Genomic DNA, 27894 nt, shown 5'->3' with positions numbered 1-27894 from the left:
CAAGAACAAAACTCTGTCTCAAAATCAATAATAATAATAATAATAATAATACCTCCTTCTAGGATTGTTCTGAAGTTCAAACAAGTTAGTATTTTCAAAGCTAATAACACTTCCTGCTACCCAAAAGAGGTGAGCTAGTCTTACTTTTGAGTCAGGGAGTGCTATGGACTGAATGTTTGTGCCCCCACCACCAAAACCCATATGTTGAAATCCTAACCCAATGTAACAGTATCAGCAAGTGAGGTTTTTGGGAGATAATTAGCTCATGAGGGTAGAGCCGTCATGAATGAGATCAATACCCTTATAAAAACAGACACAAAAGCTTGCTGGGTTTTTTTTCCCTCTCTCTCTCTGCCATGTGAAGGAACAAAGAAGAAGGCTGTCTGTAAACCAGGAAGAAGGACCACACCAGACACCATATCTGCCAGCACCTTGACCTTTGAATTCCAGTCTCCAGAGCTGTAAAAAATAGACTTCTATTGTTTAAGCCACCCAGTTTATGGTATTCCAGATAGAAAATTGAGAGAACACTCAATGGGGGCAAAGTCAGAAACTTACTGAGCTCTATTCCTTGCCACCTGGCTCTATTAAAAAATGTGATGGCATTATGCCTTGATTTATTTTCTTCTGAAGAAAACTCTTTTGTTGTAGAAATTGACTATGCCATGAATATACCTGAAACAACTATAAAATGAAATTAGAGAAACGGGCCTATACATTCATCATGTTTTCTAACTTAGAACACAAAGCAAATTTCCTACTTTACTCTTTCAAAAAGTTTTTAACAGCTTCATCGAGATGTAATTAATATACCATAAAATTCACATTTTTAAAGTATAAAATTAAATGGTGTTTACTATACTCAGAGTGTCATCACCACTATATGATTCTAGAACATGTTCATTGTCCCCCAAAGAAACTTCATACCCATTAGAAGCCACTCCTAGGCTCTGCTCCTCCCAGCCCTGGCAATCATTAATCTACTTCCTTTCTCTCTGAATTTCGCTGTTCCTACCTTTGCTCTTGGAAAGATAGGCAGAGATGAACTGTGCTGTCTTTGTGGTTGCCAAAGTTTACCCTCAGATTCCAGAGGGAAAGCAAATGATTTCTGATCAATTACAGTTGGAAGTAACCTAAGCAAAAAGAAATAGGATTTAAAATCAAATTTGCTATCTTAAAAGCTTCTCAAATTGTAATTTTAAAACAATGCTTCCTAATTAAGCTTATATTTTATGGGAAATATTCTATTGGTAATTACAATAAATTAAACCAATCTTTATCATTTTTGCCACTGTAAAACTGCAGTTGTTTTATTAAGTATAAGAATTTCCAAGTCTGATAAAGACCATAATAGCATGAACAAAAAGCTCTATTTCTGGCTGAGTTTATATGATTAACAACTGACAGAATTATTGCACTATAAAACATTCCTGGTAAAAGAAAATACATACTGTTGTATTTTGTTTAATAAAATCAAATTACAGGATAGCCAATGTTAAATATATACAAAATGATGATCCCTAAGTGGCTAATACTTATATTCTTTAAATCTCTATTTTATATAGTTTTTAAAATTTAAACATCAAAAGTGGTTAAACATTTTCCTCATTAAGCAGTGTACAGTTTCATGGGAGAGCAATGTAAAAAAAAATTGTAAGAATGAGTATTTGTGTGCTATGTTATGTCTTAAAATTTTTAATTTGAAAGCAAGTTACAGATCGTTAAAATGATCAACCTAATTATGACCAAAAAAACTCACCCATCAATAACTCAATACCTTGATTCTATTGTGATAGCCACTTTTGCAAAATGATCATTAAAGAGCAACTTATGGAATTCCAGTTTCACTCCAACATGTAATAACCTTCGAAGTTGTCATTCCTAGTGTCACAACAAGGAAAAAGCTGAATGAACCAAAAGTAACTCTTCTTATATCCATCAGAGAATTGAGATCACAGGGTAAACTGCTGTTCTGAAAACTGCAGAGTAATATTATAAAGGATCACGGCTTGCAGGGAGCAGAAGCCTGAGAGCAGAAGTCAGCTGTCAGAACCTGCACTGTCAAGAATGCTTAAGCTCTAATTGACAAATTTCTTGAATGTAAGGCTGGTTGCCTTGCCAGGAGCTTGGACACGCCCATCCCTCTCCCCACCTGAAAATTACATCACCAGAATATGCCCATCATCTAGCTCCACCTTGGAAATCTCCTCTGCACTCAGCACTCAACCCTGCCCTTGGAAATCCCCTCTGCACTCGGCACCTAGCTCACCCTTGGAAAGCCCTGCCAAAACCTGCCCAATAGCACATTGCCGCATCCGGAAATCCTGCCTACCTACCTATAGCAGCTTGCCACGACCATGTCCTGTTTCTCCACAGCCAATCGAATGCCTTCACTCCCTATAAACCCCACACCCAGAGGAGTTAGGTGTGACTTCTCTGGCCTCTTTCCCCGGGACCACAGAACCTTGCCCGGGAGCTGAATAAATTGGCATTTAATCTTTTTGTGATGACCTCAGTTTCCTCATTTTTAACTCACAATAAACCTCGCATGACAATAACCCTTACAAGTGGTGCCAAAACCTGGGAGAAGTTGTAAGACCCCTCCTGAGGGAAACTGACTCTGCCACCCGAAGCCGGACCTGGGAACCGCTCCATCGCAAGGTAACAGGGAACTGCTCCATCACAAGGTAAGACTTCTGTTACCCACAGTCTCTCCCGCTGCCTGCCTCATGGACTCCCTGCTCACAATCGCAGCTGTCTCAGGGACTCCTTCTCATCTCGCCATGGGCCCAGGGTCCCAGCCTCGTCTCGAGGACTTGAGCATAGAGGAGATGTCCCTACACTCTTGTCTTCTCCCCATGAGGAGAAGATCTCAGCGTCAGGATTCTGAGGGAGACATCCCCACCTTCCTGAACCCTCTCGTATTCTCGTGGACTCCCTGCTCGTAACTGCAGCCGCGTCGGGGACTCCTTCTCATTTCTCGCCATGGGCTCGGGGCCCCGGTCTCATCTCGAGGACCTGAGCATAGAGGAGACATCCCTACACTCTTGTCTTCTCCCTGTGAGGGGATTCTGGGGGTCAGGAATTTGAGGGAGATGTCCCCATCTTCCTAAACCCTCTCCGGTGTTCAGTAGTGCACTCCAGGATGCCTTCCGAACATCTCCACAGCAGCAGCCGAGGTTTGGGTATTCAGAAGCCCTGTTTGTAGACCCAGGCCCTGCCTAACAGCAGGACCAAATCTCCAGCTTACGGTACTAAAACGTCTATCTCAAATTCTCAGATCAGCCCTTTTTGGCAAATAAGCTCTTGTTAATTAAGTAACTCAGTTTTCTTTTTTCCTCCTATTCTTCTACTACTGAGGCCTCACTCTCTCTTTTAATTCTCCTTCTTGTTATAATCATTACATTGTTACAGCCTGTAAGCTCTCTCAGCCACCCCCTCCGGGAAAAGAATACTTCTTCCTGGGTTGGGGATGATACCTTTTTATATTCCTTCCTTACCCTTGGCTACCCCGCAAAAAGTGAACTATGGGCAATCAGAAATCTCGCCCAGACCCCAAGTCACCACTGGGATGCCTAGCAAAAAAATCTACCCAAACTGGGTCTCTCCATTAAAAGGAAAAGGCTGCTTTTCCTCTCTACCATGGCCTGGCCACAGTACCCCCTAGACAACCAGTCTAAGTGGCCTCGAGAGGGCACACTAGACTTTAATGTCCTGACAGACTTAGACAACTTCTGCCAAAAGAATGGCAAATGGTCAGAGGTCCCCTACGTACAGGCTTTCTGGTACCTTCACTCCTGACGCCCCTCTGCTCCTCTTGTTCCTCTGCCCAGGTTCTGTTAGCCAAAACCCCGCCTTTACCTTCAGCCCTGCCTGGCTCTGCACTCTCCGAAGACCCGGAAGACCTGTCTTGCCCCGCCTGCTTTACCAACCTCCCTCCTTATGCAAGGCCTCAACTCCCTCCTCCCTCTTCTCCTTCTCCTCCCCAAAGCCCTAATATGACTTCCCCTGTCAGTGCTCACACCTGCTCTCATGACCCCCCACTCATCTGCCCTTTGCGTGAGGTAGCCGGAGCAGAAAGCATTGTCCAAGTGCACGTTCCTTTCTCTCTTTCAGATCTGTCAGCCATTGAAAAACGCCTAGGGTCATTTTCTACCAATCCTACTGCTTATACCAAAGAATTTCATTACCTCACCCAGGCATACGACCTAACCTGGCACGACACCTATGTGATCCTGTCCTCCACTCTTACTCCTGATGAGTGTGACCACATTCTTACAGCAGCCCAAGCTCACACTGATCAGGTACATCTCACAAACAATCAAATGTCAGTAGGTGCAGTGTTGGACCCCGAGGTCGACCCTAATTGGGACTATCAAACCAGTCAAGGTGGCCGCCGCCGCCAAGACCAAATGCTACAGTGCCTCTTAACGGGCATGCAAAGTGCAGCTCAAAAGGTAGTTAATTATGACAAGTTAAGGGAAAATAACTCAGGGTCCTGATGAAAACCCAGCTGCCTTCCTAGACCAATTAACTAATGCTATGATCCTCCATACCTGGCTAGATCCAGCCTCCTTAGCAGGGGCTACAGTCCTAGCCACTCATGTCATCTTCCAGTCGGCAGCTGATAAAAGGAGGAGACTTTAAAAAGCTGAGGAGGGCCCCCAAACCCCCATACGGGACCTGGTGAACATGGCATTTAAAGTTTTCAATGGCCTAGAGGAAAAGGCTGAGGCCACCCACCAGGCCTGTTTACAGCAAAAGGTAGGCCTCCAAACCCGAGCTCTTGTAGCAGCCCACCAAACATCCAGTAGAGGGGGTCCATCGAAACCCTCAAAGGCCCCGCCTGGGCCCTGTTTCAGATGTGGCCAGGAGGGACACTGGGCATGGCAGTGCCCCTGTCCTCATCCACCTCCTGGACCCTGCCCAAGCTGCAAACAGACTAAATACTGGAAGGTTGACTGCCTGTCCTGGGCTGCAGGCTCACCCCCCACACCTCTATGTGGAGGGCAGGCCAGTCCGCAGGAAGGAGTCCCTTCGCTTGAACTTCTCGGCCTTCTGGATGACTGGCGCAGCCCAGACTCGAGGACCCCCATCACCCTCGTCAAGCCCAGGGTAATGCTGCAGGTAGCGAGTAAGTCCATTTCTTTTTTAATGGATATGGGGGCTACCTATTCTGTGTTGCCTTCCTACTCAGGACCTAGCATACCTTCCCAGGTTTCAGTCATGGGGATTGACGGAAAGCCCTCCTGTCCTCACCAAACTCATCCCTTAGCCTATGTCCTTGAGTGACACCCTTTCTCCCACTCCTTTCTCATCATACTCTTATGCCCAGTCCCCCACTTAGGACGAGATATTCTCCAGACTGTAGGGGCCACCCTCCAATTCACTGCTCCCCCCACATTCAAGCCCATCCTCTGCCCACCTCCTACTGCTACTCCTAACCAGTATCACACCTTGTCTCGACCCCTGGCCTCAACCCCCTATTCCTCCTAATGAAGTGAAGTTAATCCCTCGGTATGGGATACCTCCAAGCCTGTGGTGGCCAGACATCACACACCAGTTAAAATACTCCTGAAGAACTCTACCCCTTTCCCTCACGTCCTCAGTTTCCCATCTCAAAAACCCACCGCCAGGGCCTAAAGCCTACCATCACCCGACTTCTGGCCCAGGGACTCCTAATCCCCACCAGTTCCCCTTGTAATACTCCTATCTTGCCGGTCCAGAAGCCGTCCGGCGACTACCACCTAGTTCAGGATCTACGCCTCATCAACGAGGCGATGGTACCCATCCACCTGGTGGTCCCCAACGCATACACCCTATTATCCAACATTCCCTCCACTACCTCTCATTTTATGGTTCTTGACCTCAAGGACGCCTTCTTTACTATTCCACTTCACCCAGAGTCTTCCTTTTTGCCTTCACCTGGACTGATCCTGACACCAACCTGTCACAGCAGCTCACCTGGACAGTCCTGCCCCAGAGGTTTAGACACAGCCCCCATATTTTCGGACAAGGCTTAGCAGCTGACCTTAGCTCCTACCCCCTCCAACCCAGTCTCCTTCTCCAGTATGTGGATGACCTATTACTTTGTAGCCCCTCCCTCTCTCTGTCTCAACAGCATACTACCACTCTCCTTAACTTTCTTGGATCCAAGGGATACCGGGTATCCCCCGCTAAAGCACAGTTGTCAGTCACCTCAGTAGTCTACCTAGGCATTTGCCTCATCCCCAAAACTAAAAGCCTAACAACCAACTGCCGGCAGGCACTTCTTTCACTGCAGCCTCCAGAGACTGCAGACCAGATTCTCTCCTTCTTAGGATTTGTAGGATACTTCTGTCACTGGGTACCTAACTTTGCCACTCTAACTAAACCTCTGTATGTGGCGGCTAAGGACACACCCATGGGACCCCCTCTCATCCCGGAGTTGTAAAACAAGCTTTCAGAACCCTACAAACTGCTCTGTCCATGGCACCTCCACTTCAACTGCCAGACCTTAACCAACCCTTCCACTTGTTTACTGTCGAGAAACAAGGGATTGCAGTTGGAGTCTTAACCCAACCCCTAGGTCCTCTGTATTGTCCTGTAGTATACTTATCAAAATAACTTGATCCCACAGTCAGGGGATGGCAGCCTTGCCTGCAGGCCCTGGGAACAGCAACAGAACTCACCAAGGAATCCCTAAAACTTACCTTAGGCCAGTCTATCTTGGTGTTCTCTCCTCATCGACTGACTACCTTCTCCCTCACAAATCTCTCGCCCACCTAGGACCCTCTAGCCTACAGGAGTTTCATCTACTCTTTATTGAAAACCCTTCAGTCAGCCTCCATCCCACTTCTCCACTCAACCCAGCTACTTTGTTTCCTCTTCCATCCCATTCCCCCTCCCCAGCCCATTCCTGCCCTGAACTAATGGATACATTTGCTAAACCTTGGGAGGGCCTGTCTGACCTTCCCTTATCTAACCCAGACCTTATCTTTTATGTAGATGGGAATTCAGTAGTGACAGCTGAGGGGCCACGAAAAGCCGCCTATGCAGTAGTCACTGATTTAGCCACCCTCGAGGCATGCCACCTCCCCAGTGGAACTACATTGCAAAAGGCAGAGCTCATTGCTTTAACCCGAGCTCTCATGCTAGCACAGGGAAAGTGAGCAAATATCTATACTGATTCAAACTATGCTTTTCTTATTACCCACTGCCATGCTGCCCTCTGGAGAGAGCGGGGATTCCTTACTACAAAAGGGTCCCCCATAATTAATGCTACACAGATCTCTAATCTCCTGCAAACCCTATCACTGCCCAAAGAAGTCACCGTCATCCACTGCCGAGGGCACCAAGCCCAGCAGGATGCTGTTTCCCGGGCAATGCAAGCGCAGATGCGGTAGCAAAATCCTTAACCAGTACCAGGCTAACCCCCACTCCAGTCCTGTTTCTCACCACGGCCACGCCGCCGACTAACTCACCATCAGAGAAACAGGCCCTCGTATTAAAAGGCAGAACCGAATCTGATCAGGGTTGGATCTTTCTAAACAACAGAATCGCCCTTCCCTGGGAACAGGCCCTAAAAATCATTGCTAAAATCCACCAATCCTTACATATAGGGCCCAAAGCATTGCACTGTTTCGTGCGGCCCCTCTTTTTCTTGCCAGGTCTGCAACAAACAACTGAGCAAGTACACAAGGCATGTGTTACCTGCTCTAATGTCTCCTCTCAGGGCAGCTTAAGGCCACAGTTTCCTGCCCACCAAATGCGTGGCCATCTGCTAGCCCAAGACTGGCAGATTGATTTTACCCATATGCCCATGCACAAAAAACTCCGCTACCTCTTAACCTTTGTAGATACCTTTTCTGGATGGATTGAAGCCTTTCCCACCTCCAGGGAAACCGCAGACACGGTGGCCTCCCTCTTAATCCAAGAGATTATCCCTCGTTTCGGCTTACCTGAAAATATCCAGTCAGACAACAGTTCAGCATTTACAGCTCAGGTGGTCCAGCTGGTCGCCAAGTCTCTCAACATCTCCTGGAAACTACACATCCCCTACCACCCTCAGTCATTGGGTAAAGTTGAATGGGCTCACGGCATCTTCAAGAATCATTTGGCCAAACTCACCATAGAGGTAAAACTCTCCTGGCCCACACTCCTACCTCTTGCTCTAGCCCGAATCCAAGCCACCCCATGGGAGCCAACGGGTCTCAGCCCCTTTGAGTTGTTCTATGGTAGACCTTTTCTAGTTTCTCACAATCTCCCAGTACAACCAACTCCTCTGACTTCCTACCTTCCCTGCCTCTCTCTCCTCTGCCACTTACTCAGGGAACACGCAGACCATACTCTCTCCATAGTTCCAGGACCAGAGGACTCCCACCCGACTATACCTCTCCAGCCAGGTGACAGTGTCCTCCTCTGGGAACTCAAGCCAGGGTCTCTGCAGCCAAGGTGATCAGGACCCCACATCGTTATCCTAACTACCCCAACTGCCGCCAAACTTTTAGGCCACACCCCTTGGTACCATGTGTCCTGCCTCAAACTGGCTCCCAAGAATGACTAGTGGAGGTCCGAACCCTTGGGCCCCACTCACCTGCACCTCACCTCTAACCCCTACCTGTCAACTCCTAATCCTTCAAATTCTCTTCCTAATAATCCTTCTGGTATCCCTTCTTAAAGCCAACTCCTACTATGTCTGGTGGTTCTACCTCCAGGAGTCCTGGACAGAAGGCTCCAATGCCAAAACGCAATACCTTGCCCAAGCAGATTGCCAGCCCACAGGCTGCCAATCAGCCATAAAATTTGAATTCCCAAAATCATGTAATGGAACCCTAACCAAAGTTATTCATACATCCCTCCCCTTCCCCTGTGTGCCTGTCACACTAGTCCCGCAGTTAGAAGTGTACGGACAAGCCAAGTTCCTATCCCTCATCATACTGTCCCCTAATCACCGGAGCAAATGAGCAGTCTTTCCCCCGATAGCAGTTGGCCTCTCTTTAGCATCCTCTCTAGTAGCAGCTGGAATAGGAAGTGGAGCCATAGGCTATGTGTCACTTCAGCTGCTCAACTAGAGGACAAGTTCAGCATAGCTATTGAAGCGTCAGCCACCTCTTTAGCCTCCCTCCAGCGGCAAATCATGTTGCTGGCTCAGGTGACTCTCCAGAACTGACGGGTCCTAGACCTACTAAGGGCAGAAAAAGGAGGTACTTGTCTGTTTCTCCAGGAGCAGTACTGCTATTACATCAATGAAACAGGCCTTGTGGAAGAAAATGTCAACACTCTCTATTGCCTCCAAGAGAACCTCCACAGGAAGCAGAACACACCAGCCTCATCTCTCAACTGGTGGCAATCCCTCATGCTTACCTGGCTAGCTCCCATTATCACCCCCGTTATCATTGTGTGTCTTTTACTAATGATAGCCCCTTTTTTTCTCAAGTTTTTACAGGCCCGCATGAGAGAAATTTCCAGGGTGGCCGTTAAGCAGATGATACTTCACCCCTATATCCGACTCCCAATCGAGGGACCAGCCAACTGACCCCTTCCCCTCACTTTGCCCCTATTCAGCAGGGAGTAGCCAGAAAGAAGTGGTGTCGCATATATTATCAAAAAGGTTGGAATGTAAGGCTGGTTGCCTCGCTGGGAGCTCGGACATACCCACCCCTCTCCCCACCTGAAAATTACATCACCAGAATATGCCCATCATCTAGCTCCGCCTTGGAAATCCCCACTGCACTCGGCACCTTGCCCGCCCTTGGAAAGCCCCACCAAAACCTGCCCAATAGCACATTGCCCTGTCTGGAAATCCTGCCTACCTACCTATAGCAGCTTGCCACATCCACATCCTGTTTCTCCACAGCCAATCAAATGCCTTCACTCCCTATATAACCCCACACCCAGAGGAGTTAGGTGTGACTTCTCTGGCCTCTTTCCCCGGGACCACAGAACTTCGCCTGGGAGACTAATAAATTGGCATTTAATCTTTTTGTGCTGGCCTCAGTTTCCTCATTTTTAACTCAGCAATAAACCTTGAAGACAATAACCCTTACAGTATTATTATAAAGGATCTCAGCTTGCAGGGAGCAGAAGCCTGAGAGCAGAAGTCAGCTGTTGGAACCTGCACTGTCAAGAATGCTTAAGCTCTAATTGACAAATTTCTCGAGGCTTAGTGTGGACTAGCTTGAGAGTTAAAAATTCTTGGGAGCAGAGAGGAGAATCTTAGAGTGTCCCACACTTTTGTAAGTTTTACCTCCAAGAGCCCCAATGTGTTCTCACTGTGAGGATCAGAGAATCCACTCTGGCTTCCAGCAGGGGGAGAGGGAAATAGTCATTTTGGAATATTCCTAGAGAGTTCTGTTCTTCCTTCTGCTCCCAAGGAAAACTATCTTACCAAAGCCTTATCTGAAGTGGAGAAGGGCAATTAGGCAACTCCAGCCCATTCTAGTCTTCCTATCTCACTTAACAGGGGGAAATGCTATGAAAAACTTGTCAAGGTAACAGCCCAGGGCAAAGACTCACCAAAAGACTGAGACCTCATTATAGGAGCATAGAATGCTTCCTTCCACACACGCCTTACCACCACATTTGCAGAGCCCCTGAATAATGGAAGATTTTAGATGAAAGGCTGCAGTGGGGAGGAGTCACAAAAAAAAAAAAAAAAGAAAAAGAAAAGAAAGACTGCAAAGTTCAGACTCTTTTTGAGAAGGGGCTTCTAGGGAAACCCCAAGACAAAAGGAGTGATAAAAACAAAGATACTTGAGGAAACCCTCAGATACCAACAGTTAATAGCAAACAGTAAACACAGTGTAACTCCTAGTCAGATAAGCATAAACCCTCACATTGACGGCCTATTTATCTTAAATGATATTACCTAATGATGTAATTATGGAATCTAGACTTCAATAAAAAATTATGTGATGCGTGCCTGTAATCCCAGCACTTTGAAAGGCTGAGGTGGGTGGATCACAAGGTCAAGAGACTGAGACCATCCTGGCCAACATGGTGAAACCTCATCTCTACTAAAAATACAAAAATTAGCTGGGTGTGGTGGCACACACCTGTAGTCCCAGTTACTCGGGAGGCTGAGGCAGGAGAATCACTTGAACCCGGGAGGCAGAGGTGGCAATGAGCTGAGATTGTACCACACTGTACTCTAGCCTTTGGCAACAGAGCAAGACTCCATCTCAAAAAAAAAAAAAAAAAAAAAAAAAAAAAGATGAGGCATGCTAAAAGGCAAAAAAAAAAAAAAAAGTCTGAAGAGACAAAGCAAATATCAGAACCAAATTCAGCTATGCCAGACATTTTGGAATTATCAGACGAGAAATTTAAAATAACTCTGATTAAGAGGCTAATGGCACTGATAAAAAAAAAAGTGAACAACATGCAAGACAAAATGAGTAATGTAAGCAGAGAGATTTAAACTTTAAGAAAGAATCAAGAGAAAATGCTAGAAATAAAAAGCATCGTTTTAAGAAATGAAGAATATCTTTGACAGGCTTATCAATACATTAAATATGGCCAAAAAAAAATCAGTGACCTTGAAGAAATGTCAATATAAACTCCTCAAAGTGAAATGCAAAGAGGAAAAAAGAATGAACAATACAGTACAGAATATTCAAGAACTGAGGGACAATTATAAACAGTGTGACATACTCATAATAGGAATATCAGAAAAAGAAAGGACAAAGGAACCAAAGAAACATCTGATTTTGAGTAATAATGGCTGATAATTTTCCAAAATTAATGACAGACACCAAACTACAGATCCAGGAATTTCATAGAACACTGACCAGAATAAATGCAAAAAAAAAAAAAAAAAGCAACAAAACAACAAAACCCTACACCTATACATATCATATTTAAAATATGAAAAACTAAAAACATAGAAAATCTTGCAAGAAGCCAGAGAGAAAAAAACACCTTACCTATTGATAAGAATTATATTGCACTTTTTTCTCAGAAATTATGCAAGTAAGAAGAGAATGAATTGAAATATTTAAACTGTGGAAAGAAAAAACCCACTAACCTGCAAAAATTATCCTTCAAAAGTAAAGGGGAGATAAAGATGTCTTGAGACAAATAAAAACTAAGAGAATTTGTTGTCAGAGATCTGTCTTGCAAGAACTGTTCAAAGAAATTCTTTGGAGGAAAGGAAAATTATATATGTTTGATATGGGATAAAGGAGGCAAACAAACAACAACAACAAAAAAAAAAAAAAACAGGAAATTCACCACCATGCTGTTCCTTGTGTCTTAAGGCCCTTAGCTGGTCTGCCTTCTTCTCTCCATCTTTCAAAGGCATTTAAAGTTTGTTTTATTTATAATTTCCAAGATTTTTAGTTGTATGTAGCAGAAGGCATAGAAGACAGTATGTCACCATATTCCCAGAAGTGAAAATATCTTGGTGCATTTCTTAAATCCTTTTACTTTCATGGATGATGAGTTTAGAAGTGAATTTAGATACTGATAATTGAATTGAGATATAATTTTGTACCCTGCTCTTTTCTCCCTCAGCATATGCAGTGAGAAATTTTCCATATCATTAAAATTTCTTCAGTATCAGTTTTAATAGCTATATAACACACATATAGATATCTTAAAATGAATTTAATAATTATTTTACTGTTGATACTTAAGGTATATCCAAAGTTATTGCTATTAGATACAATCCTAAAATGTATAAGTATTGGCCCCTGTGACTCAATACTTACACAGACATTAATGTATATCTCACCTTATTTCCTAAAATAATTCTTAGAGCTACAGTTACTAAATGAAACATATTTATTTATTTGAAACAAGATCTCACTCTGTCATCCAGGCTGGAATGCAGTGGCACAATCACGGCTCACTGAAGCCTCAATATCCTAGGCTCAGGCGATTCTCCCGACTCAGCCTCCAGAGGAGCTGTGACTACAGGTATATGTCACCATACTCAGCTAATTTTTATTTCATTTTATTTTGAGACAGAGTCTTGCTCTGTCACCAGGCTGGAGTGCAGTGGTGTGATCTCCGCTCACTGCAACCTCCACCTCCCAGGTTCAAGCAATTCTCCTGCCTCAGCCTCCCAAGTAGCTGGGACTACAGGCACGCACACCACACCCAGCTAATTTTTTTTTTTTTTTTTTTTTTTAGAAGAGATGGGGTTTCACTATGTTGGCCAGGATGGTCTCGATCTCCTGACCTCATGATCTGCCCGCCTTGACCTCCCAAAGTGCTGGGATTACAGGCATGAGCCACTGTACCCAGCCAAAATTTTTTTTGTAGGGGTGGGGTTTCACTTTTTTGCCCAGGCTGGTCTCAAACACCCGGACTCAAGCGAGCCTCCCACCTTAGCCTCCCAAAGTGCTGGGATTATAGGCATGAGCCACCACATCCTGCCAAACATAATAATTTAAATTTTTTTCATATATATTGAAAAATTGCTTTTAAGAACCTGATGCTCTTTTCCAGTTCCAAAATGGCAGCACAGAAGCAAGCTGGCTTCATGCTCCCCCAACAGAAAACTAAAAACATACATACATTGCCGAGATTATTACCAGTAATACCCTAGAACCCAAAGATGAGGATGAGACAGTGCCCAGGGCCATAGAGAAGTAAAAAAACTCCAAGCAGATGGTAAAAAAAAATCAGTTTCCATATCTGTGTCTCCCCTTTCCACAATCTGCCTTGCACCAAGCATGTGAAAATATTTCACCCAAATCATAGTTTCTTCAATAGAAAAAGTGTGATCAAAGTTGACAATCAGCTTCCCTATCACCTTGGTCTCCTGACAAAATACCTATCCCTACTTCAACCCATGGGAAGTATAGGAGTACTTGAAGGGACAAATACCCTGAGGAAAGCCAGAGACAAAGTGGGGAGGTGAGATAACCATCCCAACCCTAGAAATTCTACTCTGTAACTAGGCCAAAGGAGACACCAAATCAGAGTGCATTACCATGCTGTAAGAAGTATTTTCCACAGGTCCTCTTGGCACAAACCCTTAGCCAGCTGCCCACACTGCCAGAATATCCCCTTTGGGACCTCTTCCATTTGGGACAGCCAGCACTCTGATCCTTTATTAGATTCAAGGTAAACCAAGCTTAAGGTGCCATCTAGTGCCAAAAAAGAGACAGCAACCTAATGGGGGAAAAAAGATATTCAAAAATCACAAAGAAAAAAAGCAAACATATCCAATAAAAAAACAAAACAAGTCAGAGAGAGAATCCTGGAATAGATAACTAATCCTTTAATGTAAAGAAACAGACATACAACAACAACAACAGCAAACAAGGAACCATGACTTCCACAAAATGAACAAAGCAAGGAACCAGTTACTGATCTTAAGGAGATGATGATATGCAAGCTCTCTGACCAAAAATATAGCAGTTATAAGGAAGCTCAGTGATCGCCAAGATAACACAGAAAATCAATTAAGAAATGTATCAAATAAATTTAACAAAGAGACTGAAACAATAAAAATAAAACCAAATGGAAATATTGAAATGCATTTGCTAAACTAAAAATTCACTAGAGGATCTCAGCAGCAGAATGAATAAAGCAGAAGAAAGAATCGGTGAGTCTGAAGACAGCCTATTTGAGAATACACAGTTAGAGAAGAAAAATATAAAAAGGAATGAAGATCACCTACAAGATATAGAAAATTCTCTCAAGACCAAATCTAAAAATTATTGATGTTCAAGAGGGAGCTGAAGAAGAGTAAAGGGTAGAAAGCTTACTTAAAGAAACAATAACAGAAAACTTCCAAAACATTAAAAAGATATAAATATTCAGGTACAGGAAGGGCAGAGAACACCAAACAGATTCAACTCAAATATGACCATCCCAACATATAATAATCAAACTCTCAAAGGTCAAGGAAAAAGAGAAGATCCTGAAAATAGCAAGAGAAAAGAGAAAAATAGCATATAAAGGAGGTCCAATTCATCTGGCAAAGGACTTCTCAATGGAAACCACACAAACCAAGAGAGTGGGAAAACATTTTCAAAGTGCTAAAGTAAAAATCCTGTCATCCACAAATACTGTATCCATCAGAGCTATCCTTCAAATACGCAAAGATAAAGTCTTTCCCAGACAAACAAATGCTGAGCCAATTCACCACCACCAGACCCATGTTGCAACAAATGCTAAAGGGAGTTATTCAATCTGAAAGAAAAAAACCACTAATGTGCAAAAAGAAAACATTGTAAGGAAAAGAACTCACTGGAAAAATTAAGTACATATACAACCTCAGAATACACTAACACTCTGTAGTGTATCACCTATTCATAACTCAAGTATGAAGCCTATAAAATAAATATATTAAAAACAGTAATAGCTACACCAACCTGTTAAAAGATAGGCAATATAAAACTATGTAAGTTGAGACCAAAAAAGTCAAAATATATGGGGGATGGACTTAAAGAGTAGAGTTTTCAAAAAGTTCTTTCTTTGTTTCTATTCCTTTTTAGTGATCTAAGATAACATTATCTCTTCAAAATAACTTATATATCTAGATTTGTTTTTGAGACAGAGTCTTGCTCTGTCGCCAAGTTGGAGTGCAGTGGCATGATCTCAGCTCACTGCAACCTCCGCCTCCCAGGTTCAAGCAATTCTCCTGCCTCAGCCTCCCAAATAATTGGGACGACAGATATGTGCCATCAAGCCTAGCTAATTTTTGTATTTTTAGTAGAGATGGGGGTTTCACCATGTTAGCCAGGATGGTCTCAATCTCTTGACCTCATGATCTACCCACCTCAGCCTCCCAAAGTGCTGGGATTACAGGCGTGAGCCACCACTCTTGGCCTAGGAGATGTTTTTATAAGCTTCAATGGGAACTTCAATGCAAAAAACTATAATAGATACATTAGGAATAAAAAGCAATGGCTGGGCATGGTGGCTCAGGCCAGGCATGGTGGCTCATGCCTGTAATCCCAGCATTTTGGGAGGCTGAGGTGGGCAGATCACTTGAGGTCAGGAATTCGAGACCAGCCTGGCTAACATGGTGAAACCCTGTCTCTACTAAAAAGACAAAAATTAGCCAGGCATGCTGGTGGGCACCTGTAATCCCAGCTGCTTGGAAATCTTAGGCATGAGAATTGCCTGAATCTGGGAGGAAGAGGTTGCAGTGAGCAGAGATCATGACACTGCACTCCAGCCTGGGTGACAGAGTGAAACTCCATCTCAAACAAACAAACAAATAAGTAAATAACAATAAATTAAAACATACTACCAAAGAAAAATAACTACAATGCAAGAGAGGATTTATAAAACAACCAGGAAACAAGCAACAAAAATGGTAATAGTAAGTCTTTACTTATCAATAATAAGACTGAATGTAAACGGATTTAGTTCTCAATTAAAAAACTTAGTGTGACTGAATGGATAAAAGAAAGAAGACTCAACTATATGTTGCCTGCAAGAAACCCACCTCACCTATAAAGACAGGCTGAAAGGAAAGACATGAAGTTGATATTCAATGCAGCCAGAAACTCAAAAAGAGCAGGAGTAACTATACTTAGGTAAAATGGACTACAAACCAAAGACTGTAAAAAGAGTCAAAGAAGCTCATGATATCATTAAAGGAGTCGGTTCAGCAAATGGGTACATTAATTTTAAGTGTCTATGCACCCAAGTATATAAGGCAAACATTAATAGAGCTAAAGAGAGAGAGAGATTGTAATACAATAATAACAAGGGATTTTAGCACCACACTCTCATCAGTAAGGGACAGTTCATCCAGACAGAAAATCAGCAAAAACTTTAAAGTTAAACTACACACTAGACCAGGCAGGCCTAACTGATATTTATGGGACATTTCACCCAACTGCTGTAGAATACACATTCTTTTTATCAGCACATGGAACATTCTCCAGAATAGAGAACATTTTTAGATATCATATCTTAGGCCACAAAAAAATCTCAACAAATTTTAAAAAGTAGAAACCGTATTTTTTTTAACTAAAATGGGATAAAACTAGAAATCAATAATAAGAGGAAACCTGGAAACTACAGAAACACATGGAAACTAAAAAATATGCTTCTGAATGGCAGTCAGTAAAGAAATTAAGAAGAAAATTTAAAATTTCCTGAAACAAATGAAAATGAATATGCAACATACCAAAATTATCGGGCACTGACAAAGCAGTTTACAACAAATAAATGACTACATCAAAAAGTATAAACAGGTCAAATAAACAACCTAATGATGTACCTCCAGAAATCAGAAAAGCAAGAACACACCAAACCCAAAATTAGTAAAAGGCAAAAAATAAAAATAAAGACTAGAGCAGAAATAAATGAAATTGAGACAAAAACATATGGAAGATCAACAAAATTAGAAGGCATTTTTTTTTTTTTTGAGACCGAGTTTTGCTCTTGTTGCCCAGGCTGGAGTGAAATGGCACAATCTTGGCCCACTTCCACCTCTGCCTCCTGGATTCAACTGATTCTCCTGCCTCAGCCTCCCAAGTAGCTGGGATTACAGGCACATGTCACCATGCCCGGCTAATTTTTTGTGTATTTTTAGTAGAGATGGGTTTTGCCATATTGGCCAGGCTGGTCTCGAACACCTGACCTCAAGTGATCCAACCACCTCAGCCTCCCAAACTGGTGAGATTACAGGTGTGAGCTACTGGTGCCTGGCCAGCGTGGGTTTTTTTTGAAAAGATAAACACAATCAACAAACCTTTAGCTAGATTAAGAAAAAAAGAAATAAAACCCATATAAATAAAATCAGAAACAAAAAGAAAGACATAATAATTGAGACAACAGAAATACAAAAAATTATTACAGACTATTATGAACAACTATATCCCAACAATTTGGAAAGCCTAGAAGGAATAGATAAATTCCTGGACATTTACAGCCTACTAAGATTGAACCATAAAGAAATAGCCTCAACAAACCAATAAAGAGTAAAGAGATCAAAGCCATAATTAAAAGTTTCCTACGTAAGAAAAGCCAATGATTTGATAGCTTCACTGCTGATTTCTACCTACCAACCATTTAAAGAATAACTAACACAGATTTTACTCAAACTCTTCCAAAAAAAAAAAAAAATGAGAGGGAAATTCCAAACTCATTGTATGAGAACAGCATTATGCTGATACAAAAACCAGATGAGGATACAACAAAAAAAGAAAACTATAGGCCAATATCACTCATAAATATAGATATGAAAATCCTCAACAAAATCCTAGCAAACCAAATTCAACAATGCATTTAAAAGATCATTCACCATGATCAAGTGAGACTCATGCCAGGGATACAAGGATGGTTCAATATAGTCAAATCAATAAATGTGATACATCACTCTAATAGAACCAAGAACAAAAAACCATATGACCATTCCAATAGATGCTGAAAGACATCTAATAAAATTCAATGTTCCTGTCTTATTCTGTTTGTGTTGCTATAAAGGAACACCTGAAGCTGGGTAATTTTTTTTGAAAAAGAGGTTTATTTGGCTCATGGTTCTCCAGGCTATAAAAGAAACATAGTGCTAGCATCTGCTTCTGGTCAGGGTTTCAGGCTGCTTCCATTCATGGTAGAAAGTAAGGGGAACCAGTACGTAGAGATTACATGGTGAGAGAAGCAGCAAGAGAGAGGAAGAGGTGCCTATCTCTTTTCAACAACCAGTTCTCATGGAGACTAAGAGTAGAACGCACTCACTCCCATGAGAATGGCACCAATCCATTCTTAAGGGATCCACTCCCACAATCCAAACACCTTCCACCAGGCTCTACCTCCAACATTGCGGATCAACATTCAACATGAGACTTGGTGCAGCCAAACAAACCACAGCACGCCTTTACAATAAAAAACCTTCAGCACACTGGGGATAGAAGAACATACCTGAAAATAATAAAGGCCATATATGACAAACCCATAGCCAACATCATACTAAACAGGGAGAAACTGGATGCCTTTCCCCTAGGATCTGGAATAAGACCAGAATACCCACTTTCACAACTTTTATTCCATATAATACTGCAAATCCTGTCTAAAGAAAGAAATAAAGGCATCCAAATTGGAAAGGAAAAAGTGGAATTAGCTTTGTTCATAGAAAACATATATTTCGAAAAACCTGAGGACATCACCAAAAAACTGCTAGAACTGATTAATGAATTCAGTAAAGTTGTCAGATATAAAATTATCATACAAAAATTGGTAGCATTTATGTATGCTAACAGCAAACAATCTAAAATAGAAATCAAGAAAGCAATTCCATTTACAATAACTACAAAGAATACATAAATATCTAAGAATCAATTTAACTAAAGAAGTGAAAGATACATACAAAGAAAGCTATAAAACACTGATGAAAGAAATTTAAGAGGACAAAAAAAGGGAAAGATATTTCATGTTCATGGGTTGGAAGAATCAATATTGTTAAAATTTGCATACTACCCAAAGCAATCTATAGATTCAATGCAATCCCTACCAAAGTACCAATGACATTCTTCACAAAAATAGAAAAAACAATCCTAAAATTTATATGGAAATACAAAAGACCCCAAATAGCCAAAGAAATTCTGAACAAAAAGAACAAAGCTAGAGGCATTATACGATCTGATTTCAAAATATACAGTAAAGCTATTGTAACTAAATCAGCATGGTATTGGCATAAAAACAGACACATAGACAAATGAAACAGAATAGAGAAATCAGATATAAACCTATACATTTACAGCCAACTAGTTTTCAACAAAGGTGGCAAGAGCATACACTGGGGTAAGGGTAGTCTCTTCAATAAATTGATGCTGGGAAAACTAGATAACCACATGCAGAAAAATGAAATTAGACCCCTATATCTTACCATACATAAAAATCAAAGTAAAATTTATTAAAGACTTAAATCTAACACCTGAAACTATGAAACTTCTAGAAGAAAACATTGGGGAAATGCTCCACGACACTGGTCTAGGCAAAAAAAGTGTGTAAGACTTCAAACGCACAGACAACAAAAGCAAAAACTGACAAATGGAATTACATCAAACTAAAAAGCTTCTGAACAAAGGAAACAATCAACAAAGTAAAGAGACAAACCACAGAATGGGAGAAGATATTTGCAAGGCATCTATCCAACAGAGGATTAATAACCAGAATATACAAGGAGCTAAAAAAATTCAAAAGCAAAATGACAGACAGTTTGATTTTAAAATGAGGAAAAGATCTGAATAGACATTTCTCAAAAGAAGATATACAAATGGACAACAGGTATAAGAAAAAATGCTCAATATCACTAATCATCAGAGAAATGCAAATCAAAACCACAATGAGATATCATCTCATCCCAGTTAGAATGGCTTTTATCTGATGCTAGCAAGGACATGGAAAAAGGGGAATCCTCATACACTCTGTGGGAATGTAAATTAGTATACACACTATGGAAAGCAGCATGGAAGTTTCTCAAGAGACTAAAATTAGAACTGCCATAAGACCCAGCCATTCCACTACTGGGTATATATCCAAAAGAAAGGTAATCAATATATTGAAGAGAGATTTGCATTCCTATGTTTACTGCAGCATTATTCATAATAAACAAAACTTGGAATCAACTTAAGTACCCATAAATGGATGAATGGATAAAGAAAACATGGTATATATACATAATTGAATATTATTTGGCCATAAAAACAATGGAATCCTGTCATCCATAGCAACATGGATAGAACTAGAGGTCATTATGTTGAGTGAAATAAATCAAGTACAGAAAGACAAATATATCTCATGTTCTCATTCATATGTGGGAGCTAAAAAAACAGTGGATCTCATGAATATAGAAAGTAGATTGGTGGCTACCAGAGGCCAAGAGGAGAGGGGCGAGGGGTGGTTGAAGAGAGATTGATTAATGAGTATAATATACAGTTAGAGAAAAGAAATAAAACCTAGTTTTTATAGATCATTAGAGTGACTATAGTTAACACTACTCCATTGTACCTTTCCAAATAGCTAGACTATAATAATTTGCATATTCCTAGCTTACAGAAAAAATAAGTATATAAGGTGATGGATAATTTAATTACCCTGATTTGATCTTTACATATTATAAGAATGTAACAGCCAGGTGCAGTGGCTCACGCCTGTAATCTCAGCACTTTGGGAGGCCAAGGTGAGTGGATTGCCTGAGGTCAGGAGTTCGACACCAGCCTGGCCAACACAGTGAAACCCTGTTTCTACAAAAAAAAAAAAAATACAAACAATTAACTGGGTGTGGTGGTGGGTGCCTGTATCAATCCCAGCTACTTAGGAGGCTGAGGTAGGAGGTGGAGGTTGCAGTGAGCCAAGATCACACCATTGCACTCCAGCCTGGGCAACAAGAACAAGACTCCATCTCAAAAAAAAAAAAAAAAGAATCAAATTATCACATGTACCTTGAAGATATGTACAACTATTATATACCAACAAAATAATAAATTGAATGAAGAAACAACTTTGTGCTAATTTACACTTCCACCAGAAGGATAAAAGTATGCCCATTTTGCTGTACCTTCATCAGCACTGAGTACTTTGGTGGTTTAAATTATTTGTTTCGCTTATTTTTAAAGAAACAATAGTAACATATTGTGTGATTTGCATTTCTCTGGTTTATCTGTAAGATTAAACATTTTCGTTTCATTTGTGTTTCATCAGTTACCAGTGGCATTAAACGCTTCCGCATGCTTACTGCTTATTTGCATTTCTCTCTGTGAGTGGTCTGCTGATGCCCCTCTGTCTATATCAAGTGTTCGGTTTTTTTTGGCAAGTGTATTTTGTATTTAAGAATCTTAGCAATTTTTGTGTCATATCTGTTGTAAATCTTTTTCCAGCTTGTTATGTTTTATTTTACAATTGTTTTAAAAGTGTATTTTTTGTTTTAAAAATTCAAACTGTATGTGCAGTGTAAAGAACAGTGAGCATGCAAACGCCCCTCACATAATTACCAAGTGTTAACATCTTGATATACGTGCTTTATCTCTCTCTCTCTGTCTGTGACTAGAGTGTAGTCATATCATATATAACTGCACTGGAACAACCCAGAATAGATAGGATCCATGGTGTTTCAATAATTGAATGACAATGTACCTTCTAATCTACACACACCATTTAACAAAAACCTTTTCCTCTCACCTTTTTTCACTATTACCTGCTTTGTTCTTGTTTGTTTTCTTTTTTTCCCCTAAATACCAGCACAACAGAGCAAGCATAAAATGAAGATTTCTGTGCAGTTCTGATAGCGCTGGTACAGATGGCAGTCACCCTCCTAGTGTCAATAACCAAAGCATGGTCATTAAGAACAGTGTGAGCAGATATCACAAGCAATAAAATCTGTGAAAGCCAGTTAAGAGGAGGAACTATCCTTTGACATAAAAGAAAAATCATCAACAAAGTGGTGATAACGGTGAAACCTATTTTGAAAACAATACAAAAGCACTTAGAGCTCTTTGGAGAAAATACGCTACTTTTGATAATGTCTTTATCATTGTTTCAAGATGCTAGGAGAATCTTGCATTTGCTGGCATTCATTATCATCATTTTGTGTACCTACTGGTTTGTCTCTACCAGACAAAACTACCAGATTTTCCCTTGAGCAATGCTGGCTAAAAAGGAAAAGTATCTTTTGTGAAAATCAGGCTTTCTGATTTTCAGGCAGTTATGGAGCAGAAGAGTGCTAGATTGTAGATATTTGAAGGACTCGAGCCTTATCATTGATTATACATATGATCCAGGACTGACTTACACAACCTCTCTGAGTCTCAGTTACCTCATCTTTAAAAAGAAAGAGTAAATATTTACCTTGTAAGTTTAAAGAACATCCTTTGCAAACTGTCAAGTGTCATGAAAATATTGATGATGATGATGAAGATCATGATAAGAATGATAATGAAGATGATCATTATTACATATATGTTCTAAATTCTTTTTAAAGGTGTGTCTAGGAATAGTATTCATTTAAAATAAACTCTCCCGATTTCCTGGGTTTCCATAGATAGAGTGAAGCCCCATATCTGAACAATGTTGATTCTCAGTTACTCATAGGAACTGCGCTCTACTGTCAAAGGAACAAACAGAGATCTGCAGTCATTATATGCCTCCCTCTCAGAAGGAGTTACTGCCCTGGGACTTTTGGCCTCTGGCATTCTATCAGCCTCAAAGTTTGAGCAGGAATTGGCAGTTCCTGCTAGCTTGACTGCCAGGTCCCAGTCCTGGTTCAATCACAGTGCAAGAGGCACTCCAATCCTTCATAGCAACCTGGTAGCAGAATGTCCAGGACCAAGCTCTTGATCATACAGTTATGCCCTCTATGTGGCCCAAAAAATATTAATTCCAGGCAGTGACACTCATCCCAGAGATTCCCAGCACAAATCATCTGTGTTAGAAATATCAAGAATGTTCATTAAAATGCAGATTCTAGGACGCCCACCTGGGAGCCAGGGAAAGAAAACTGCAAACAAAAGTTTGAGAACCATCACTCTAGACCTGTTGTCTCTCAAATACTGTACCCATAACCCAGGGGATACATAAGATGATGCCATTGGTCATGTGAGGAAAGTATAAGAACTTCTATTTAAATTAAAAAAGAAATAAATAAGAAATTACTTTGTACTACCATTCAATATTCAGCTTGTCACTTAATCCCCCATGGGGTAATGTCCCTTGCAGCTCTGGAGGCATCCTGAGAGTGGAAGCTCCAAATCACAAAACAATGGACCAGCACCGGTGCATTTGCTCTCAGAGCATTAGAATGGACTGCAGTTTACTCATGCAGTGGGTTTATGAATTGTGTTATTTAATTTCAAGTGTGCTATGACTGAAAAAATTGACGCGTCTTAAGGCTTTCTGCAAAAGTACAATGTATTTTGAAGATAATAAGCATCCATGAACAAGAAAATGACAGAGCTGACATTTTTACTCTTAGCATGAGCTTTTTTCCTTCACCCATATTAGAAAGTAAAAATGATGATTCAATCCAATTTAAGAAAAGTCAGCCAAAGAAAACCCCAAACCTTAAAAGTTATCCAGAAGAATAACTGAAATTATGGACTTACACCTATCATCAATGCTGAACCTAAGTCTAGAGTATGATGTCTTAAGATATTAATCACAGCCAGTATAAAACCATCATAATTAACAACATTAAGCAACCAGAACATTATAATTAATGAACACTATTAGCAAGAATTAAAAGTTTTGTGCTGTTCATACAATTTTTAAAAAATTTGGCCAGGCACGGTGGCTCATGCCGTAATCCCAGCACTTTGGGAGGCTGAGGTGGATCACTTGAGTTCAAGAGTTCGAGACCAGCCTGACCAACATGGAGAAACCCCATCTCTACTAAAAATACAAAATTAGCTGGGCATGGCGTCGCATGCCTGTAATCCCAGCTACTTGGAGGCTGAGGCAGGAGAATCGCTTGAACCTGGTAGGCAGAGGTTGCAGTGAGCCGAGATTGTGCCATTGCATTCCAGCCCAGGCAACAAGAGTGAAATTCCGTCTCACTTTTTTTTTTTTTTTTTTTTTGAGACAGAGTTTCGCTCTTGTTACACAGGCTGGAGTGCAATGGCGCAATCTCGGCTCACCGCAACCTCTGCCTCCTGGGCTCGGGCAATTCTCCTGCCTCAGCCTCCTGAGTAGCTGGGATTACAGGCACACGCCACCATGCCCAGCTAATTTTTTGTATTTTTAGTAGAGACGGGGTTTCACCATGTTGACCTGGATGATCTCGATCTCTTGACCTTGTGATCCACCCGCCTCGGCCTCCCAAAGTGCTGGGATTACAGGCGTGAGTCACCGTGCCCGGCTCTTTTTTTTTTTAATAGTGATAGTCTATTGACAATAAAAAGTTAGTTGGATTAAAAAGCACACTAAAGGCTCTAAGGGCTACCATAATAAAGCTAGACAGGAAGAGTTTTCATTTTTTTTCTTCACTGTACAAAAGACATATATATATATATATATATATATATATACACACACATATATATATATACACGTATATACACATATATACGTATATACACATATATACGTATATACACATATACACACACACACACACACATATATATATATATGGGTCTTCAGACACATCTGTATCCAGTGTTTCATTTCCCCGATGTGTTATTTTGCTGTTGCTGCTCTGTCAAGGCTTGCTGAAGGTGCATCCGCTTCCGGGAATAGTGCTGCCAGTGTAGAATCTGCTGTTCATCAATACATTTCGCACACTGGGCATTCACCAGCTCCTTTCGGAAGTGTTCATATTGGAGCAGCTCTAACATGTGTAAACACTGAGGGTACTTTAGATACTTGGCATATTCTGGGTCTTTCCAGTAAAGCAAGTATTTAAGATAATTAACAAAAGCTTTGTCTTTGAAGTAACCTCTCTGGGCAAGAAAATTAAGGTAATTTGGGTTCGCTAAACACAGCTTTATTATTTTATATAATAAAAATATATAATTTATAAATAAATATACACATATTATGAATATATGCCCACCTTATTTGACTGATGGCTATGTGCAATAAAAGGCCAGGTCCTGCTTCTGTCCCAATTCAAAACTTAGAGAAAGTTAAGTCTCCTCTTTGATCCCCTGATCAAGCTTGTGACTAAGCTGCCCACTCTTCAGTGAGTCGTGCCATTGGTAAATGAAAAACACCTTCCTACTTGGATATTCTAAGGACTTTGCTAAGGAACCATAGAAGAAAAATGCAATGAATTGTCCTATCTCCGCCTTGTAGGCATGAGAACTTGAAGAAATTCTGGGCTCTGTAACCTGCTTTGCATATAATCTCCTAGCAGTCCATGCCAGACTCTGAAGCCAAGTCTATTCATGACAGTGTCTTGGGGCAAGTACAGAATCAGGTATGACTGGGAGCAGAGAAAATGTCAGCCATGGGCCATAGTCTCCCATCTCTGGGATTCTCTTGTTTGTATCTATTCCCATTTCCTGCTGTTGCTTCTCTTCTTCCCTGAGTCACACCCTATGACTTTCATTTTGACTCTCAGGACCTGCCTGTTTACTTTGAAAACCCAGTGTGGACTTTTCCCAAGTTTTTTTTTAACCTTGTCTTGTCTCATTCCATTTCTGATGGCATGCTACTTTTGCCCTACACATTCTCAGCTGGGTCTAAGAGATGCTCTTGCCACTCCTCCAGGTTTGTAGGGCCCATACAAACTCGACAGCTCCCCATCTTCCTGGTAAGAAGGCCAATGATTAGACTATTGTATTGAACAGAAATGATATGATCCAAGTACCAGTTCTAGGAACTAACTCCATGAAGGAAGTCAGTGTCTTCCCTTGCTCCTCCAGACCCTAGTAAGGAAGGGCACTTCTCGGCAAAAGGTAACTGTCTAAGAAAAGATTTCTGCCTGATACTTTCTGTTTTGTTCTCTGTAGCTGCAATTGCTACCTTGGTAGCTCTTTTCAGCTATCATAACTTGAAAATCTGCAGTCCAGACTCCTGGTTCTCTGTCAAGATGAGAGGATAAAGAGAAAGACAGAGACAGTAGAACTTGAGTATTGGATTATTTCACTAGAATTGGTGACAGATAGCTCTTCTCTTGTTTGCTTTTCTTGCGGCTTGTATGCTTGATCCTTTGATGACACACCTTCTCCACCTGCTATAGACCTCTTGGCTGCCAACTATAGGCAGTGCACTTTGCCTTGCTAGGTTCTCTTGAATTCAAACTAAGAGCCAATATTTTAAGTTGGTAAAGTAACCTCTAATACTTTCTTCTCCAAGAATCCCTTTTATTATTTTCCCTATAGATTGTTTTAAAAGATTATGTATATTAACCTATTTTCAAGTCATAGTTTTACTTCTAAATCTAAAAATTAAAGATATAAATAACCACAAACTAAAGTGTTTAATTAGTATAAACTAGCACTTTTTAAAAATTATACTTTAAGTTCTGGGGTTCATGTGCAGAATGTGCAGGTTTGTTCCATAGGTATACACATGCCATGGTGATCTCCTGACAGACTTATATCACCTTTTACTCATGTGCCACCATGCACCGTAATTTGCACTGAGTTTGTCTGACTTGACGCTAGAGTTCTCAAGGTAACGACCTTCTTTTGAATTCCAAAGAACACTAGCCATCGTGCTAGCACATAGTACAAATTCATTTGATACTTCTTGACTTGAATTAAATGTGGGCAGAAAAATGGTCTAATTCAGGATGCCAAAGTAAGGATAAGGGAGAAGCGAAGAGAATAGTTTTTTAGATTCACCCAGAAGTTTGTGGAGTTGTGGAGGGTCAATGTGTTGATACTACAAGGAAGTGATGATGACACATAGTGTTCCTGTATCATCATGTCCACATCTTTTGGCTATTCAGACCTTTCTGCTTCTCCAGGTTCCCAGCTCAAGCTCAGCATTCTGAAATGACATTTCTCCTATTCCCCTCATAAGATCACATGCCAAAAATCTGTCAGAAAGGCAGAAGTTACTTATAATTCTTTCCAGCATTTTAAGAAATATAAGAGTACTAAATCATACATAGTTCATTACTATCTCTGTACCTCAGTGTTTAATGCTTTGACTTTGGCTAATTATTCTAATACATACAAAGAAGATTTCAATCAGTGAAAAGAACTTTGCAAGCTGAGGAAATTTTGGTTCTAATGTTCATTCTCTTTACCAACTCTCAGATTTTGGTCAAGTCTTTTAACTTCTATGACCTCATTTTTGCATATTTATAAAATGAGGGTAATACTTATCGAGCCAATTACATACTTATTTTAAAGATTGAATAAGTTAATATAGATAAACATATTTCACATACTATCCATGGAAAGGATAAAGTATTATCACAAACATTTATTGAGGCCCTACCATATACAAGACACTATGGTAAACTGGTACTACTGAGATATATGAGACTTGGTCACTGTCCTCAAGAGCAAAGAAGTAACTACCAATATAAGGTAGTAAATGATGTATGCC

At 40.9% G+C, this 27894-nt stretch overlaps 1 protein-coding gene across 14 annotated transcripts in view; it reads right to left on the bottom strand.

Moving 5' to 3' along the window:
- IQCH (IQ motif containing H) overlaps window positions 1–27894 on the bottom strand; it is a 293872-nt gene that overhangs the window by 254938 nt on the left and 11040 nt on the right. For 13 of the 14 annotated variants that reach the window (XR_013520764.1, XR_013520762.1, XR_008474182.2 and 10 more), the window contains one exon: window positions 1016–1133. Coding sequence is in view for 5 of the 14 variants with exons in the window: in XM_035258984.3 (XP_035114875.2) it covers window positions 1016–1133 (118 nt within the window). In the remaining 9 variants the exon portion in view is untranslated. Of the gene's footprint in view, window positions 1–1015; window positions 1134–1777; window positions 2003–27894 lie in introns of those variants that run through there. The other variant, XR_013520765.1, reaches the window with a different exon arrangement.

This window comes from Callithrix jacchus, chromosome 8 (genome assembly GCF_049354715.1).
Source record: "Callithrix jacchus isolate 240 chromosome 8, calJac240_pri, whole genome shotgun sequence".
NCBI classification, from domain to species: domain Eukaryota; kingdom Metazoa; phylum Chordata; class Mammalia; order Primates; family Cebidae; genus Callithrix; species Callithrix jacchus.
The sequence above is the reverse complement of the archived record's forward strand: the minus strand, read 5'-3'. Positions and strand labels throughout refer to the sequence as shown.